This window comes from Balaenoptera physalus (assembly GCF_965194825.1).
Source record: "Balaenoptera physalus genome assembly, chromosome: 6".
Classification (NCBI taxonomy): Eukaryota; Metazoa; Chordata; class Mammalia; order Artiodactyla; family Balaenopteridae; genus Balaenoptera; species Balaenoptera physalus.
This window is the reverse complement of record NC_138885.1, coordinates 106,193,354-106,211,376: the sequence shown is the minus strand read 5'-3', so window position 1 is coordinate 106,211,376 and position 18,023 is coordinate 106,193,354. Positions and strand designations below refer to the sequence as shown.

The 18,023-nt window shown below is 47.2% G+C and overlaps 1 protein-coding gene across 6 annotated transcripts in view; it reads left to right on the top strand.

Moving 5' to 3' along the window:
* The window catches only part of MARCHF4 (membrane associated ring-CH-type finger 4), a 109,736-nt gene extending 100,719 nt beyond the window's left edge, over window positions 1-9,017 (top strand). For 2 of the 6 annotated variants that reach the window (XM_082467438.1, XM_082467437.1), the window contains one exon: window positions 8,556-9,017. In XM_082467438.1, coding sequence (XP_082323564.1) covers window positions 8,556-8,923 — 368 coding nt within the window. In that variant the 3' untranslated portion in view covers window positions 8,924-9,017. The other 4 variants (XR_014265303.1, XM_082467440.1, XM_082467439.1 and 1 more) reach the window with 4 other exon arrangements.
* Window positions 9,018-18,023: the final 9,006 nt, after the last annotated feature.

Here is an 18,023-nt window from a genome sequence, read left to right as displayed (position 1 = left end):
GGGCTGTGAAACCATTGCTTTTCAAACTTAATTTTAATTCACATGAACAGAAAACACATATATGCCGCAAGGATTCCTTCCCTCCCTCCCTCCTTCTGGGTAGAAATGACCTCACCTGTCAAACCTCTTAATTCCCTGATTAGGAAACTGAAAATATGGAGGAGGCAGCCTGCTGCAGCAGAAGAGACTAGGAAGCAGGAGACCTAGATCTGATGAGCAGATAAGCTACCAGCTACCTCTGTGACCTGGGGCAAGTTACTGCCTCTCTCTACAACTCAGCTGACTTACCTATAAACTGAGAGGGTTGAACCTGATAACCTACAAGGTCCTTTCAGGTCTGACATTCCAGGATTTTTGAATTACTTCCGTTGTGAGAGGTCATGACTCTCGGAGGCTGGCAATTGTGACTGCGGGGATTGCCAACACTGCTGGGCCAGGCCAAACAACCCGTAAGCATCAGCCACAAAAATGGGCCAGACGATGCTCAGTCCATGTTCTGTTACCTGCATGTGGCTTATCCAACTTTCTGGATTAACTGTTAACTCATATCCCCCCACCCCCTTCCTTAAGCACCTCCCCTCCATCCCCCTACCCCCGCTTCCTGTGCATGGTCTCCCTTCTCCACGCCTGAGCTGCCGGATGCTTGGAGGATGAAGATGACCGATTTAGAAGTAGACACGCCAAGCAAGCGCTGTCCCCCTCCAAGGAGACCCCTTGGGAGGCAGTTCAGTTATTCCAGTTATGCTGACAGGGCTCAAATATTTTAGGAACAGCTCTTAGGAACTGCCTTCAGTGCCTGCAGCACATTTTGGGACAGATTCAGAGGTGGCAAGTCTGTCCATTGATGGTGGGTTTGTGGCTAGAAATAGCCACAATCTGGTAAATAAAGTGGATGCTCAAGCCAGCTATTATATTTTGGAGACCACGTGAAATGTGCCATTGAGCCACAACTGTTTTTCTCTGTGGCCCCTAATCTAGCACTGAAGGTATTTTAGTTAGGGTAACTCTGGTAGATAGAAAAAAAGTAAGCCCCCAAATTCAGTGTTTTAACCCAGCAGAAGTTCCTGTCAGTGGGAGGTTCTCCTCCACACAGTGATTCAGGGACCGAAGACCGTTGCATCTTGTGGCTCCACAGTTCCTTAGGCTTTTGAATCTTTTATCTCCATCTAATAGAAAATACAAGCGAGCATGGATAAGGTGCACGCGCGCGTGCAAGCACACACCACACACACGCACACATACACTTTTCCCCTCAGTACCCATTTCTTAAATCTTGGCTTTACTCATGCTCACATTCAGTGCCAGTCACCTAGCTCCACCTGAGTGCAGAGGGCTCTCTGAGCTCAGTTTCCTGTTCTGTAAGGTGGAGATAATATCACCTCCTTTATTGGGTTTGTGTGATAAGTTGACCATATTTGCAAAGCCCTTTTAGTGATAGGACATAGTAAGCATTCAATAAATATTGACTCTCATCACCAACACCATCATCACCATCACCATGACCTTCACCATCACCACCCAGCGTGGCTGAGAAATGCAGTTCTGTTAGTATCTGTCCAGATAGTGAGAGCTCTAAGCCTCATAAAAAACCCACAGGAAAAAAAATCTACAGTATCTTAGGGCAGAGCTTCAGAAACACACTTCCAGGAATGGACCTCTCAATTACACCAATGCAAGGATATTTGGGACATGTGTAGAATCAGCTGGTTTCCAGAGCTCCTTTCAGGTCTAGCATGTTATTCATCTATAAGCAATGACTGAGGATTGGGAAGGACACTTAGGAGACAGAAGGACAGGTGCTTCTCGCTGGGAACGGGGCTGGCAATAAAGGAGGAGGAGGAGGAGATATGAGTGGGCTTTTTCTGTCCTGTAATTTCCCCCAAACAATCAATATCATGTGGCATTGAGTGTAAATGTGTGCCCAGCACAGTGTAAGCATCAGCATGCAGGATTCATTACCTCATTTAATCTCATAACTACCCTATAAGCAAGGGGATAGCAGCCCCCACTTTCTGATGAGGAAACTGAGGCTCAGAAAGAGGAATTAACTTACCTCAAGCCACAAGGCTAGTAAATGGCAGGTACTCTGAATGTTCAATACATGTTCATCAGTGAGTTGACCCTAAATTGTGGGACCCAAAAGTCTTTGGGTCTAGGAGAGGAAGTATCCGTTTCTTCAGCTGCCTGAGCTTTTCATGTCTGTCACATCTGGAAATAGAGTATTTTTTTAAATTACCTATAGCTCTTTGATCAAAATTCGGAGCCTTCCGTGAGGCAGTAGGTCCGGATAAGGACCATGTTCTAGGCAGTGCTGCTCAAGTGTGGTCCATACATCAGCATCACCTGAGAGCTTCTTAGAAATGCAAATTCTTAGTCCTCATCCCAGACCTACTGAATCAGATTGTCTGGGGGTGGTGCCCAGGAATCTGTGTTTTCATAAACTCTCCGGTTTGAGAAGCACTGTTGTAGAGTTAGTTGTCTGCAACCTTTATGTCACTTAAACTAGGATACTAGTAGAAGAAGAAGTGAGGGTGGGAAGCAGGATTTGGTGTCACTGAGGGGACCAGAGCTCTTCTCTGCATACTTCTCAGTCAGCCTTGGCCTGTTAACTTCGTACATCATGGGAATCTGTTTTTTGTTCCATCACATGTGCTCATAGAAACACACAGTAGGTTCAGGAAATGCTAACTAAACAGAATTAAATTGTATCTCACCGCTATGGACACAGCAAGAACCAAAGGCCAAAATTCAGCAGCGGAGGATTGGGATGCCACGTCAGGGAGAAATTCCTGACAGCGCTGTGGTGAGTTAGGGGCAAGGCAGCTGTGCAGGCAGGACAACCTACTCACGATGGCCGCCTTCCCTCCCATCCTCATGGGCCGAGCAAAGGGCCATTTCAGCTGGAGGCTCGGGGATGACAAATGAAGGGTTCCGACATCCTATGGAGCCTACAGGAAGAGGCCCCCTGAAAGATGGAGAGACGTGAGAAAGATGAAGGCAGCAGTTCTTCTAAAACTGTATCAGTGAATACAGCCCAGGGTTGGGCACCTTGTTAGGTGGTTACTAGATAAATTAAATAGAAAACCCCAGAAAGGGACTCAATCAAAATGTGTTGAATTTCTGCTATTGCCATGCATTCTAATTTTCTATTTTGTTTTTCTACTACTTCTCCGCCTCCATTCACCAATAGCCTTCTTTCCTCCTATTCTAACTTTAGTCTCTCTTTCTCTCTATCCATTTTCCCATTCATCTTCTTTCTCTCCCATCTCTTCAACTTTGCCCACTTGACCTGTCCCTATCAAATGAGCCCCACCCATCGTCCCTCATTAAAAAAAATTCTGCTGCTCAAGGAATCGATAAGTAATCTGTAGAGCAAGAAGCAGAGAGAGGGCTCGGGAGTGGATGCGAATGAGGTAGTTTGTGCTTTTCCAACTTTGGCAAACAAGCATTATCTACAAAAACAGGTGCACCTTCCTTCCCTTCAGCCATCTATCCATTAAAATGGTTTAATTATTTCCTGAACACTAGACAGATAATGAGGAGGTAGCATTCAGACCAAAAATTTAAGCCACCCTCTTCAATCAGCGTAAAATTGTCTGATTAAGAAGCTAATTAAGAATCAAGTGTAGTGACTCTTATTGGAAAGAGTGAGTTTGGGGCTTCAAAAAATCCTGATTCCCCCCCCCCAAAAGGCCCCTATGTCCTCCATCATCACCAGGGCTTCATTAAGCTCCCAATACCATATTAGCTGCCCAAGCCTCAACCATATCTGACCCCTGGCCTTGAGGAGCATACAATCTAGGGGAAAGAGCATAGTAGTGTTCGAACAAGGCTTGTGAAATAAATGAACAAGTGAGCACTGCAGTACCAAGGGTGCACAGGCATGTATTCAAAAGGTTGAAGGAAGCGATGAGAGTTGGCACATTGGGAGAGGGTGAGAAAGTGGGCAGAGAGGAAGTCTCCTTGTCCAGAACCAGGCAGGAGATCAAGGGGTCTACAGGTGGTCCAAAGGAGATTTATGAACCCACTAAAAACATAAAGACAGTTCATGTGTCTGGGTTTTTTTCCAGGAATATGGTCCTTAGCTTTCATCAGATCCTCAAAGGGACACATGATCCAAAGGATTAGGAACAACTGGGCTACAGGGAGACTGTCTCTCCTTCAGTGAACCCTCGACGACCTGTTGTACAAAGTACAATTTTAGGAGCTGTTGGAGTCCTGGAGGAAAGAGTAGCAGTGGGTGGCTGTCTTGTCTCCTAGAATCACAGCGTGTTGGAGGTTGAAAAGGCTTTGAGATGTTCCCATCCAGTCTCTTTGCTTGACGTGGAGTTGGCTGGAGTGACTCATCACTGTTTGCTCCTATGAATCAGCTCTTCCTCGCAGGGGACACACCAGCTGCCCCTAGATTTACAGTGCTGCAAGAGAATCCCACTGTACCTCATCCCCAGCCATCTCACTCACCGTGAGTCCAGCCTCTCAAACCATCTTCACCATATGGACAATCATCCCTTTCTTATTTTTCTCATCCCTTTACTGGCCCTTTCTTCCCAGCCCTTCCACATGCCCTCTGGACCTCATGGTCCACCATTGGCAACCTCTCCTCCGAGTGTTCCTTTCATCATCCTTTAATTGAAATGAAGCTGTCTCCTGAGGACATTGTTTCTTGCATGGCTGTCTTAAGTAGTGGCTGCTTTGTCTCCAGTACACTGTACCCTGGGGGCCTGGAGCTGGGGCCGTGTCCTCCTTGCTCCCCATTACCATCTCCAAACTGCCTCTCTTCCTTTATCTTCCAGAAGCCCCAGCCCCTTTGAAGTGAATGTCATAATACATCACCAGCCCTTTTCCCTTCTGAATGCTGCTGGCTGCTGACTGCCTACTCACTGCTCACATCCCCTGTGCACCTGGCTCACACACCCCCTCCCACCACACCTGTCTCAGCATCTCTGTAGATCAGTGGTCCTTGGAAGAGGTGTTACCATCCCCTAGGGGGCTTTTTGCAAATGTATGAGGTTTTTGGTTTGTTTTCTAAAGTGGTTGTGCCCCAGCATTTATATTGAAATTTATATTATCGTGTTATAAAATGACTTCCCCTTTGTTTTTCTTTACATAATCTGTTAGGGCATTATATTAGTTAAAAAAAAGAAACCATAGTAGCTTGGATTATTTTGTAAGTTCCATTTCAGAACAGAAAAGGGGATATTAAAATATATTTGTTATAATTTGTTATAAAAAGGGGGCATTTGTTCTGACAGAACTGAGGATGGCTGATGCAGATAATCTATCCAACTCCCTGCCTTCCTCATTATTCCGAAGAACCTTCCCTCCAGCCCACCTCAGCCCCATTCAAGTGGTCACTCCCTAGTGCTCATCACCACCAAGAACCACATCCCTTCAAAATCTGGATTTAAACACCCCACTCTCTGATCATCACCCCCTATCCTTGTAGTTCACCGACTCTAGCAATTCTCCAAATTCATAGAAACCTCTTGGCATTGACCCTATCGCTTTCCACTTTTCCATTTTCATGATTCCTTATCCCTTTGTGTTCTTACTTCCCTCCTTCCCGGTCTAGACTCCATGGGCCAACGTGATAAACACCCACTTTGCAAACATCCATAATTCTCATGTCCCACTCTCTCTCCTGCCATACTTACCTGGAAAGACAGTCTATGCTAATTAAAACCACCCAACCAATGACTAGACCCACTTTAAATTGTGGCCACAAATCTCAAATAGGTGCTCAACACTGTCAGATAATTCTACCACCTCTCCCTTGTAAATTAATTCTCTCACTCCGCAAGATAATTATTTTCCACCTTCTCTTCTCCCCACAAATCTTCAACACTTCCTCCCTTATCCCTTCCCACCTTAGCTGATGACTTCATGGAAGAAAAAGATGCACTTGGATGAGAACTACCTGATTTTCCCACTATTGCCTCTTTCCTCCTACCTCCTCTGTGCCCACCAAGCTAATTTCATCCTCATCCTCATTTCACTTGCGCTGACCTCTCAACAGCATTTCAAGGGGTTATCACACGCTCTTTCATGAAACATGTCCTTCTCTAGACTTCTGGGTCTCCACACTTGTTTGTCTTGCTTCTACACCATTTATTGCTCCTTCAGAACCTCCTTTCCTGGCTCTGCCTCCACCAAACCTCCATATTACCAGAAGCTTCAGGGCTCTGTCATGGGCCCTCTTCTTCTGTCCGTCTACCTCTTCTCCCAGGAGATCTGGGTCATTCCTAAGGCTTCAGATTCCACCTCTACACTGATGACCTCCATCACCAGGCAAGGCCTCTTCCTAAGCTTCAGACTCATATGTCCAACTGCCTACCTAGCCCTTCTATTGAGATTCCTATCAGGTGTTTTAAATTTACCATAACCAAAATAGAACTATTAATGAATGTAGTAGGCTGAATAATGGTCCCCCAAGACACCCAGGTCCTAATCCCTGTTAATGTTACCTTATATGACAAAGGGGACTTTTCAGATGTGACTAATCTAAGAATCTTGTAACAGGTAGAGTTCGTGGATTTAGGTGGACCCAATGTAATCAAAGTGTTCTCATAAGAGAAAGGCAGAGGGAGACTCAATGACAGGAGAGGAGTAGGAGATGTGACATCAGAAGAACAGGGCAGAGTGATGCAAGGAAGTGTCAAGGAACTCAGGCAACTTCTAAAAGCTGAAAAAAGGCAAGGAAATAGATTCTCCCCTCAAAGCCACCAGAAAAATAACAGCCCTGATGACACTTTCACTTTAGCCCAGTGACACTCATTTTTAGACTTCTGATCTTCAGAACTGCAGGAGAATACATCTGTGTAGTTTCAAGCCACTGAATGTGTGACGATCTGTTACAGCAACAATTGGAAACTAATACAGTGGCTGCCACCACCACACAGATCCACACCCCTGACCCTCATGCCCACCACACCTCAGTCAATGACACCAATACTCATCTAACTGCTGAGGCCAGAAGCTTCAGAGTTGTCCAGAGTTTTCTCTTGACTCACCTCACCTGCCAACAAGTCTGTCAGCTCTGCCCCCAACATACATCCTGACTCCAGTGGCCTCTCACTTCCTCCGCCGCTACACCTTAGTCTAAGCGGCCATCATTGCCGAGTTGCATCACTACATCACCTTCTCGGTCTTCGGCATCTACTCTTGTCCCTCTTCAGTCTATTGTTTCACAGGAGCCAGGATGGCCTTTCTGAAGGGTATATCAGACCACATCGTCCTCCTATTACAGCCCTTCAATGGCTTCCCCTTATACTCAAGATAGAATATAAATCCCTTGCCATGGCCTATAAGGCCTTACCATAGACTGGCCTCTGACCCCCATCTCCCTGCACAGCCCCACTCATTCACTCATTCCCTGCACCCTGGCCACACTGACCTCCTTTCTGAGCCGGGTGCCTTGCATTCCCACTTCCTGGCCTTTGTGCCTCAGTTCTTACCACTAACGTGCTCTCTCTCCAGACTTTGCATGGATTCCTCCTTCCCATCATTTAAGTCTCAACTCAAGGGAGTTCCCTGGTGGTCCGGTGTTTAGGGCTCGGCGCTTTCACGGCTGTGGCCCAGGTTCAATTCCTGGTCGGGGAACTAAGATCCCACAAGCTGCGTGGCCCGGCCGGAAAAAAAAAGAAAAAGAAAAAAAAAGAAATTAAGTCTCAACTCAGATATCACCTCCCTCACAAGCGCTTACTACCGTCTCCATCAAACAGGACTCTCAGTGTCTGCAGGCAGGGGCTATTTCCCCCTATTTTACCTTCCTCATAGCATATGTCCGTGCCTGAAATAGTCTTATTGGTTTGTTTCCGTGTCTGTTGTGTGTCTCTCCACTAGAATGCCAGCTCTCTGAGGGCAGGACCCTGCCTGTCCTGCTCACTCGCTATCCCTAGTGCTTAGCACATAGTAGGCACACAATTAATATTTAGTTTCCTGGTTGTCTGACATAGCTCGTTTCTGACTCTACACTGCCCCTGGCCAATAGAGCCATGCCAAAGTTCTCTCCACCAGCAATGTGTGTATATTAGTAGCACTGGGCTTGTTGTTAAATAGCCGAGAGGTAATCAGTGGAATTTCGGACATTTAGCAGGTATGGAATGACCATAGGGTTTCTTTTATGGTACCTTTGAAGGCACAGGATTCAGTCAACATCTGCTAAGTGCCAGGTGCCACAGATACATGGCAGAGGGAGAAAAAGATATTTGTATTACGTCTTAATGGACAATGAATTTGGATTTTGTCAGGTCAAGGAGTAGGAGGGGTAGAGCAGAGGCAGGCAAAAGCACTGCATGTAGGTGCCTGACTATTTCATGCCCTCGGTGTGGTGGCCTTCCACATACTTCCAAAGACTCGTTGAGCCTAGAAATGTAAGGATGGGTGCCATGTGGCCCAGAGCGGAAAGGTAGGTTTGAAAAGAGCAAATCAAACCAACATAAATCTGTCTTACCCAATGCCTATACTCACTTATAAACAGAGGGAGACCGGTTTCTCCCGGCAGCGAGCTGCTATCTCTTACTCGCCTTTGTTGTTCTCTTCTCCCTGCTGCCCAGGCCTCATCATTCATGAGGGACCCTCCGTGTACCGCATCTTTAAACGGTGGCAGGCTGTCAACCAGCAGTGGAAAGTGCTGAACTATGACAAGACGAAAGACCTGGAGGATCAAAAGGCAGGAGGCAGGACCAACCCCCGGACCTCCTCGTCCACCCAGGCCAACGCGCCCCCCTCCGAAGAGGAGGCTGCGGGCACCCCTGCCCCTGAGGAAGGCCCTGCCCGGGCGGCCGGCCACCCCTCAGGCCCTCTGTCCGATCACCACTGTGCTTACACCATCCTGCACATCTTGAGTCACTTAAGACCTCATGAACAGCGGAGCCCCCAGGGCGGCAGCCGAGAGCTGGTCATGAGGGTCACAACGGTGTGAGAGGAGAGACCTGGGAGGGAGCCGTGACCACACACGCACGCACAGGAGCGAGGAGAGGAGGGGCCGGGGGGGGGCCGCCCCTGACAGGACGCCATCTGGGGAGCAGGTGTGGGGAGGCATGGAGGCACCCCAGGGACCAGAGGGCAGGCGGGGGTGGGGGGCCTTGAGGGGCCTGGGGGCAGGACTGGAGTTGGAGGGAGGCTGGTGCTGTGAGCGGTTTCGTGATCTCCAGCCAGGCAATACCATTCTCCAACAAGCACGAGGAAAACCAATACAAACTCAGCAACGAAGTGCAATACATACTGAGCCTAACAAAACACAACAGCAAAGGCATCCAGAGGTGCCCCCCTGTGCAAAACACCGGGGAGAAGTGGCGGCTGGGGAGGGCAAAGCTGCGTGTCTGGTGGCGGTGGTGCCCACGTGTGCACGTGTGGGAAGAAAAAGCACTTGTAGCCCTCCTTGTTTTACCCTTGAGTTTGCTTTGGTTTCTCCCTGGGCTGTGTTCCAGGGGCAGTTGGGGGGAGGGAGAGGGATGGGTGGGAGCTGGCAGGGACGAGATTCCTAGCATTTGCGGCCCCTGGGCTCACCTGGGTGGGCAGGATTCCTGACTCAGGCCTCAGGGGCAGGGAGGGAGATGCTGGCCTGAGCCGCCAGAAGGAGGAGGGTTTCTTCCCCTTCCAAACCTTCCAAACTGGGAACTCCCAATTTCAGATGGGCTCAAAGAGGGCGTAGGTTTGGAGTAGGGTGTCTTTCTGTGCCCTTGTTACTTTATTTTATGGTGATTTGGCTCAAAGATGTTTACAGGAAACACACACACACACACACACACACACACACACACAACAATAGTACAGATTTCCCATGGGTATCTCGAGCACAGTCCTGCTGCCGTGTCTTCAGCCTTCAAAGATGTCAATCCAGGAGTGATTTTCCCAATCACCCAATACCACCCATGGCCAGGACATGCTCAGGGCCACAGCCCCTCCTGGTTTGGCACCTGCTGAGACCCAGGGCCCCCCATGGCAGGGCACCTCCTGCCCACGGTCTCCCAGGAGAGCTGCTGCAGCGAATGGGAGGAAGTTGGCCGGATGTGCCCCAAGGAGTGGAGTGGAGACCAATCTAAGTATTCCTTGCTGCTCGGGACCCTCCCCTGAGGGCGGTTTGGCTAATCCCTCAGTGCTACCTTCTCCCTGGTCCCTCCCATGCAGCAAGGCGGGCCCAGGGTCCCTGGCAGGGAGCACTGTCCCTTGAGCCCGCCTGCTGGTTCTGGGACCCTGCCAGGGAAGGCCACGGGGTGGTCACCTGCAGAGTTTCTTGTTGTCATTGCACAATGGTCGCATCATCCGTGGGTATGAAAGGGACACTGTCAAGTACTTTTTTAAACTAGTTTTTAGGGTTTTTTAAAACTCTCTGTTGTTTGTATTATTCTCTTAAAAGCTTGAAAATAAAATTTCTTTCCCTACCACTAGTGTCCTTTCCCCTATGTGAGTTTTTCCTTTCTCTGTCCTGTTTTCCCTCTATGGTATAAACTGCTTTCCCTCTCTCCTGTGTCTGCTCCACCCCTAGAGTCTTCTCCCTCACAAGAAATGGTTTCTCCTTTGAGGGTACAGATAGGGCAGGGCCTGTGTGTGTGTGTGTGTGTGTGTGTGTGTGTGTGTGTGTGTGTGTGAACCTACAGTGAAGCCCTGGGACTCCTGGCCTCTTCTTGTCTTCCTAGCAGGTGAATTCCTTCAAGTCAAAAAGAGGACCAACTCCCCAACTTTTCCCAGGTGTCGGCCCAGGACTCCTGGAAGCAGAGACCACTAGTGCTGGGAGGAAATTTGGAGAGTTTTCTCCCCATCTGGTCATTTCAGAGAAGCTAAGAGAACCACAGGTGAGGGGCATGTTAGGACCTCATTCCCCTGACAGTTTTCCTTTGAACATCAGAAAACAGCCCCCAGAGCAGGGCCCCGAGAGGGGGCTCAGACATATCACTAGGTAGCAGGCAAGGCTTTCCCTCCCTCCAACCTGACCTGGCCCTCCTTCCTGGGGCCGGCAGTTGGTCATGCAATGTCATCAGTGGGATGTGCATAGGCTTAGGAAGTTCCTCCCCTGAGGAAGCTCACAATCCAGAGGGTCAGAAAAGACATACGATTAATGAGAGACCAAAGGACACATACAAAGAAAACATACAAGTGAAAACCAACAAAACCATACAAGTAATTCACGTAGAGTGAAGGTATCTCTTTTTCCTTGTAGTCTAGGAATGGGCCATTCAGTTTAATTAAATATTTATGCGGGAATTCCCTGGCGGTCCAGTGGTTAGGACTTGGCACTTTCACTGCAGAGGGCCTGGGTTCAACCCCTGGTCGGGGAGCAAAGGTCCCACAAGCCACATGGCACGGCCAAAATATATACATATATTTATGAAAAATATAGATGTGTCCAGACATGCATTATCTATTTTCAAAAAAGTATCAGAATGCAACAAAATATGCACATCATCAAAACTATAGTGGCCGTTATGTCGTCTTTCTTTGGTGATTCGCAGGGAGCTTCAGAACATTGTGGTCATGCAGGGTCATCATTCAGAATATACTGTATTGAAGAAGAGGTGGTTAATGAAAAGTTCTAATGGGATTCTGGAGTTTGTTGGATCTTCATGATGTAAGCACCAAGAGATCAATGACCACATCTGTCTTGTTTACCACTATATATCCAGGACCTACAGATCTACAGTAGTGCCTGGCATACAGTAGGTGCTCAATAAATATTTTTGAGTGAATAAGACACTCCTGGAAGAGAACGGAAGGACCTTCCAGCATGCAGGAGACATGCCTCCACTTCTATCAACTTACACTCCAGTTCTCAAGGTCAATCACAGAATAGAAAAGGTCAACCTTTGACCTCTCTACCCAACAGGATGGTAAATTCCCTGTGCCCTGGGGAATGGTGCTTTTGGGTACAAAAATGAGCGAGCTGGGTTTTTATATTTTATATGCGTCTCTGGGGTTCAAGGTAGAAGTGCACCGTGACAACCTGAAACCACTGTCCTTTTCCAAATGTGCAAATCATCCTTCCTACCGCAAGAAAAGGCCTAGATTTCCTATAGATTTATCCAGTGCAGAGCGGTGAGAAGTAGTCCAGAGAATTCACCTGCACATCATTTCCAAGTATGGCCCCATGCATGGGACAAGATACCAGCTAACACCTAAAGCTCTTGTTATGTGCCAGGCACCCAATTAAATATTTATATGCATCGACATACTTAGTATTCCAACAACTGATGAAGTAGATACCATTATTATCTTCATTTTACACATGTGGGCACCGAGGCAAAGAGGTTAAGTCACTAGCTCATAATCACCAGCCAGGATTCCATCCCAGGCAACCTGGCAGGACAGGTGTCTACTCTTGCAGGACAACTGGCACCAAATTAAGGGGAATCTGGGACAGGACAATGCAGGGGGCTCATTATGGTAAAGATCTGCTGAAAAATTTTGGAGGTTGGAGAAATTGGGACTTAATAATTATAAACTATTTCTGTCCCCTACCAAAAAAATTGAGGGTACCTAACAATTTTTGATATTGTTCAGTTAATACACTGGTAGAATGGAAGCCGCTATAGTAGAAAGTTGGCTTTATCTGGACAGCGGGGAAGTCTCAAAGGACAAATGACACAATTCAACAATATATATATATATTTTTAATAGATGGGTTTTTTAAAAAAAATTTATTTATGTATTTATTTTATTTGGGGCTGTGTTGGGTCTTTGTAGCTGAACGCGGGCTTTCTCTAGTTGCAGTGAGTGGGAGCTACTCTTCATTGCGGTGTGTGGGCTTCTCATTGTGGTGGCTTCTCTTTGTTGCAGAGCACGGGCTCTAGGTGCGTGGGCTTCAGTAGTTGCGGCATGTGGGCTCAGTAGTTGTGGCTCGTGGGCTCTAGAGCACAGGCTCAGTAGTTGTGGTGCACGGGCTTAGTTGCTCCGCGGCATGTAGGATCTTCCCGGACCAGGGTTTGAACCCGCGTCCCCTGCAATGGCAGGCAGATTCTTAACCACTGCGCCACCAGGGAAGTTCTCAACCGTATTTTTATGGGCAAAGGGTCAGTTTCCATAAGGAATCACAGAAACCTTTTCTAGAAAAAAAAAAAGTAAAAATTATCCTGTTTGGGGACTAGAGTTTTGCCCCTGGTTCCAAGTGAGTGGTGTAGAATAGTGGGTTGGGGGGGGGAGGTCTAAAAATAGCCCATAAAATTTAGGAGGACCCCACAGTTATTACCCCACAAGAGGCCTTGTCCCTGTGTACCAGGAGAATGAAATCTGTAACCATCTTAGAGCACAGAACCACGAATATCATAGAATTTTTAATTATCAATGAGATAATATACTGCTGCTTTTTGTTTGTTTTGCCCGTGAGATTCAAAGATAACAGAGTAGAGGCATGGTTTGGATACAACAACAACCAATTTCTAAGAGAAATGATGTGCTTTGCAAGCAGAATGCATTATATTGTGGAGGTGAGAGAGCTGGGGGCAAGATGAGAAACACATTTTGCATTATTCCTTAACACCTTTTCTCAAATTATCCTGTTAAGTAACAAGCAAACAAGGACGATTTTCACCTGTAAGGGTTTATAGCAGTGACGCAGTGATCCTAAAACCTCCCCCGACCCCTACATCTCCACCCACCCTTGTTGGCAGAAGGGCATGTGGGAACTGGGAAGTGCTTGCGGTGCCATAGATGATTAAGTAACGCTCCAAGATGACTCTAAGTGGTGAGGATCTGGGACTGGCTCCCAGATCTGAGTCCAGGGTCTGGGCTGCATTGGGTTGGTGCCTAAGCACCCTTGTCCCACCACAGGGTCCTTCTTCATGCTGCCTCTCCCCCTCCAGCATCCTATCTCCTCCTCACCCAGCCTCTCGTGGGAATAAGAATCCACTGGGCGAAGGCTTTCTTCCTGCCCAAGCCCCAGTCTGATGAGAACTACAGCCCTCAGTGCCCTCCTGACCCCCGACCACTGGCCACGGAGGCGAGTCCTTCATCTTTAAATGAGTCACCCATAACCATGTACCAAACACCTCCCCAGCACACTCAGTTTTTACCCAAGAGCTCAGTAGATGTTTAGGAAAGAGAAGGAGTTGTGGTTGAGGGAGGAGGGTTTAGGGAAGAAAAGAGAAGCAGGCTCACGCTGCGCCCGTGCCTTCTTAGTTTTTGAGAGAGAAAAGTCCTGAAAACAGAGCATCCTCAGTGCCCGTGGTGCTGGCTGAAGTCTGGTGCTTTGCTGTCCGCCTAAGGCCCTGCCAGCAAGGAAAGGCGCGGTACCTGGGCCAGGTGGCAGCATGGCACGGAGCACCTCCAGGGCATCCACGATCCTGAGGGGTCCTCTCAGATGGGGAGGGGACAATCTGCTTCTGCATCTGTTACATAAAAACGTGGATGCTCAAGCTCTCCATCTGGTAATACTGCCCTTTCCCCCAGTCACTTTGGGGAAATAATAAAAATAGCCAAACATATAGTACTCTCTATATGCCGAGACTCATCTCAAGCTTTTTATGTATATTAACTCGTTTAATGCCCCAAAACAACCCCACAAAGTTGGGAACTACTATTATTTTCATTTTTCTAGTGAGGACACTGAGGCACGGAGAGGTTAAACACGCTGCCCAAGGTCATGTAGCCGCTGCCCAAGGTCATGTAGCCGCATGTAGGCAGCACTAGAATTTATATCTCCGCAGTCTGGTGCCGTATGTTGGGCTGTTAACCACTACATTATACTGCCTCTCAGAAAAGTGCAAATGCATTTAAAAGGTTTATCCTGATTCAAGAGACGTTGGAGAAAAGTGAATGGGCCCTACACCAGTTGGATGTAACCCAGACACCATCTGTGTCACCTGCCCCTCAAAGTTAGCTGAAGTCTGCCGAAACCTCTCCATCCCTCATGCTATGGGAAGGTTGATGCCCTCATCAGGGTTTTTAATAATTCAGACACTAAAATTTTTTTCATTCACTTCCTACTTGAATTTCCAGAATCTCCTGAACACAGGGTTTCCGTTCTCTATCTTACCGCCATCTCTTTATTTTGACTATAGGTTAAGCCCAAATGTTGGACGAAATTCCTCCACCTAAGTCTCCCTCTAACCCAAAGTATTACCACTTACAGTTGTGTATGATATAATTTTACCAGAAATTTTGAAGTAATTTGAAGATTATTCATATAAAAACCTGCAATGAGAAGCTGCTATGTGGAAGGTTCTCGCCAGGTAGGTGTCTCAAATATAAACCAGATATAACCATCTTCAAGGATCTCACTCTCTGATTACTAGACTCTAGTAAGAGGCTCAGCATTTCTTATCAAAAGCTGTTCTCATGAAAGAGCCTGACAAGATTCCTCTTGCTAACTGTTAATAAGTAAGTTAACACTATTCCCTCTCCTGTGGAATTTGCATTTTTAAGAGGAGACCATTCCTAAACAAGAGGAGATCATTCCTAAGCAAGAGTAGTAACCCTGTAAGGGGTGGAATTTTAATTATCATCAAACAGGTGCAGGGTTGTCTTGAGTTCTTTTAGCCAAAAAGATCACAACTGTGTATGTGCATCTGACACACAGACACATACACAGAAATAGAGTGAATGACAAATGCAGTCCCTAAAAAGTGACACTGAGTCCAGGCCTCTTGACTGAGCAGCTCTTTGGATTTCCTCAGGAGAACAAAGACACCCAGGTAACAGGTGGTGAGAGGCAGGAAAATGTTCATCTCTCTCAGGCCCTCTGGGCTCTGTCATGTCACTTGGTTTGAGCAGCCTCTTTGTCTAGAGGTTGGATATGGGATATCACCTTTTCTGCCCCAGCCAGAATGGAATGACCCCTTGGTCATTCCAAGGGGTGCCTTGTTGAGAAGGGGACCCTCCACACCCTCCAACACAGGCCATTGCATCTCTTCAAAGAAGGGATGTAGACATTCGGGGGTTGCCACCACCCTGAGCATGCTAAGCCCACACCTGCCTAGTGAATCATGGTGACACTATTGTAAGCCCTGGTCCCTCCTGCAAAAGCCTCAAGGCTGAAGCATTATCTCATGCCATCCACAACTCCTCAAATCATTTTGGTGCACACTTGCTGCTTTTGTCTATCTAGGACACAGAGACACTCTTTCCCATGGGGAACCCATACCATGTGTCTTTGGTAGGGTTGAATCCTTAAAACCACTCCAGCTAGGGGTGGTACTGTGACCCAGGCCTAGATGGCCAAAGTCTCTTATTTCTCTGTCCACAGGGATTGGTTCAGAAATGGACATGTGACCAAAACCCATCCAAGTCCTCCGTAGGATTTTCCTATCAGAGCTAATGGGAAACGCTGTTTCCTTCCACCATGGTTCCCAGCTGGGAGTCAGCGAAAATGAAAGACCTCACTTCCTGCCATGTAGAAAGCATCTATCTATCAGAATAAAGTCAAGTAGAGACATGCAAAGCGAAAAAGCAGGAGAGAGATGGTGCTGATTCTCTCCCAGATCCATGATTGAGCCAGTTTCTCGGCTAGATATCCCAGGACATTTGCCAATAAATTCTATTTTTGCTTGCATTGGTCTAAGCTGGATATATGTTTCTTGCAACCAAAAATATCCATCATGAATACAAAGATTTCCATACACCCCATGACAGAACTTTGGGTGAAATCCATGGTGCATTGGTTTGGGGCCCAAAGCACTGGGATGGGTTGCCCCCCTTTCCTGTTGGTTTGGGGCCCAGGTTGGCACAGTGGAAGCATTTGCACCTATTATTCTCCCCTAACTGTTTTCATGAATCTGTTCAAGGTTTTCAGTGATTAAACAGGAAGGTAATACGCACAGTCTGCATGAGAAGAGTGTTCTTTTAAACAATATCTTTTCAATGTTTTTCTTAAGATTGCACCAGGGGTGACAGTGACAGGACCTAAAATGACAAGTAGACAGACCTTAATCAGAACTCTGATTTAACGTCATAGGAATGGGCAGGATCCAGTTATGAGGTCCCAGGACAGAAGCCAGGATACCAGGATTCAGAGCAGAAGGTAAGAGGCAAAGCTGAGGACGAGACCTTGACCCACCAGCCACAGCCAAAGGGTTTGCCGTTCTCCCTAGCACTGACCCTGTAAATGGCATGGCCCCATACGCACGTGCCACCTTACTGCTACTGCTATTGTTCTTACTGGATTAAGTAAACCACCCTGGGTTCCTGACTTTACGTATGGGGACCTATGGAAGCGGCCACAGTTGCCCTGGGGGCAAGTCACTTGCTTTTCTGGTCTCTGGAGAATCAGTTTTCCTCTCAGGATCTTTGTACTATCAGAAATAATGCATATAAAGTAGGCAGTGAATAAATTACTTCTATTATCATTTTATTGCTCAACAGAGTAATAGGAAAGTTATACCGTTACCATAGCATATAAAAAGCAAGGTTAAGTGTAAGCAAAACTGGGTACCTGGCACCAATACTCTGTCTTGTCTGGTTTTCATTCAGCTGCAAGTTACAGGTACCCAACTAGGAGGAGCTGAAACAACTGAGGCTTTATTTTTCTTCTGCATTGAGACGTCCAGAGTAAGTGGCTGCTGGCATCAATCCAGCTGCTCAATAATGCCACCGGTGACCCAGGCTCTTTCTGTCTTTCTGCTCAGGCATCCTTAGCCTGTTGGCTTGTCACCCGTGGCTGTGACCTCAGAGTCTCAAGTGGCCTACGATAGCTCAAAGCAGGAAAGAAAGAAGGGGTGACCCTGTCACATCCTTTATATCGGGAAAAACAAAAGCTTTCCCAGAACAAACATTTCTATTCCTAGATGCTTCCACGTGTTTTTTTTTTGTTTTTTTTTTTGCCAGAAATGTGTCACAGAGCCACCCTCAGCTGCTGGAGGGGCTGGGAAAGTGATTATTTGTCTTCTCAGTGCCTGCTGTGGAATGCACCAAGGGAAAATGACATGAGAAGGGATGCCGGTTAGGCCAGCGAGGGGCCCCTGTCCCACCCTGTGGGTAGGCAGATAAATTACTGTGCTATTTTGGAGGGCCATTTCGTAGTATTCTATTAAGTGTAAAGTGCACATATCCTTCAACCCAAGAGTTCTATTTCTTTGGAACTCTCCTAGAGAGAT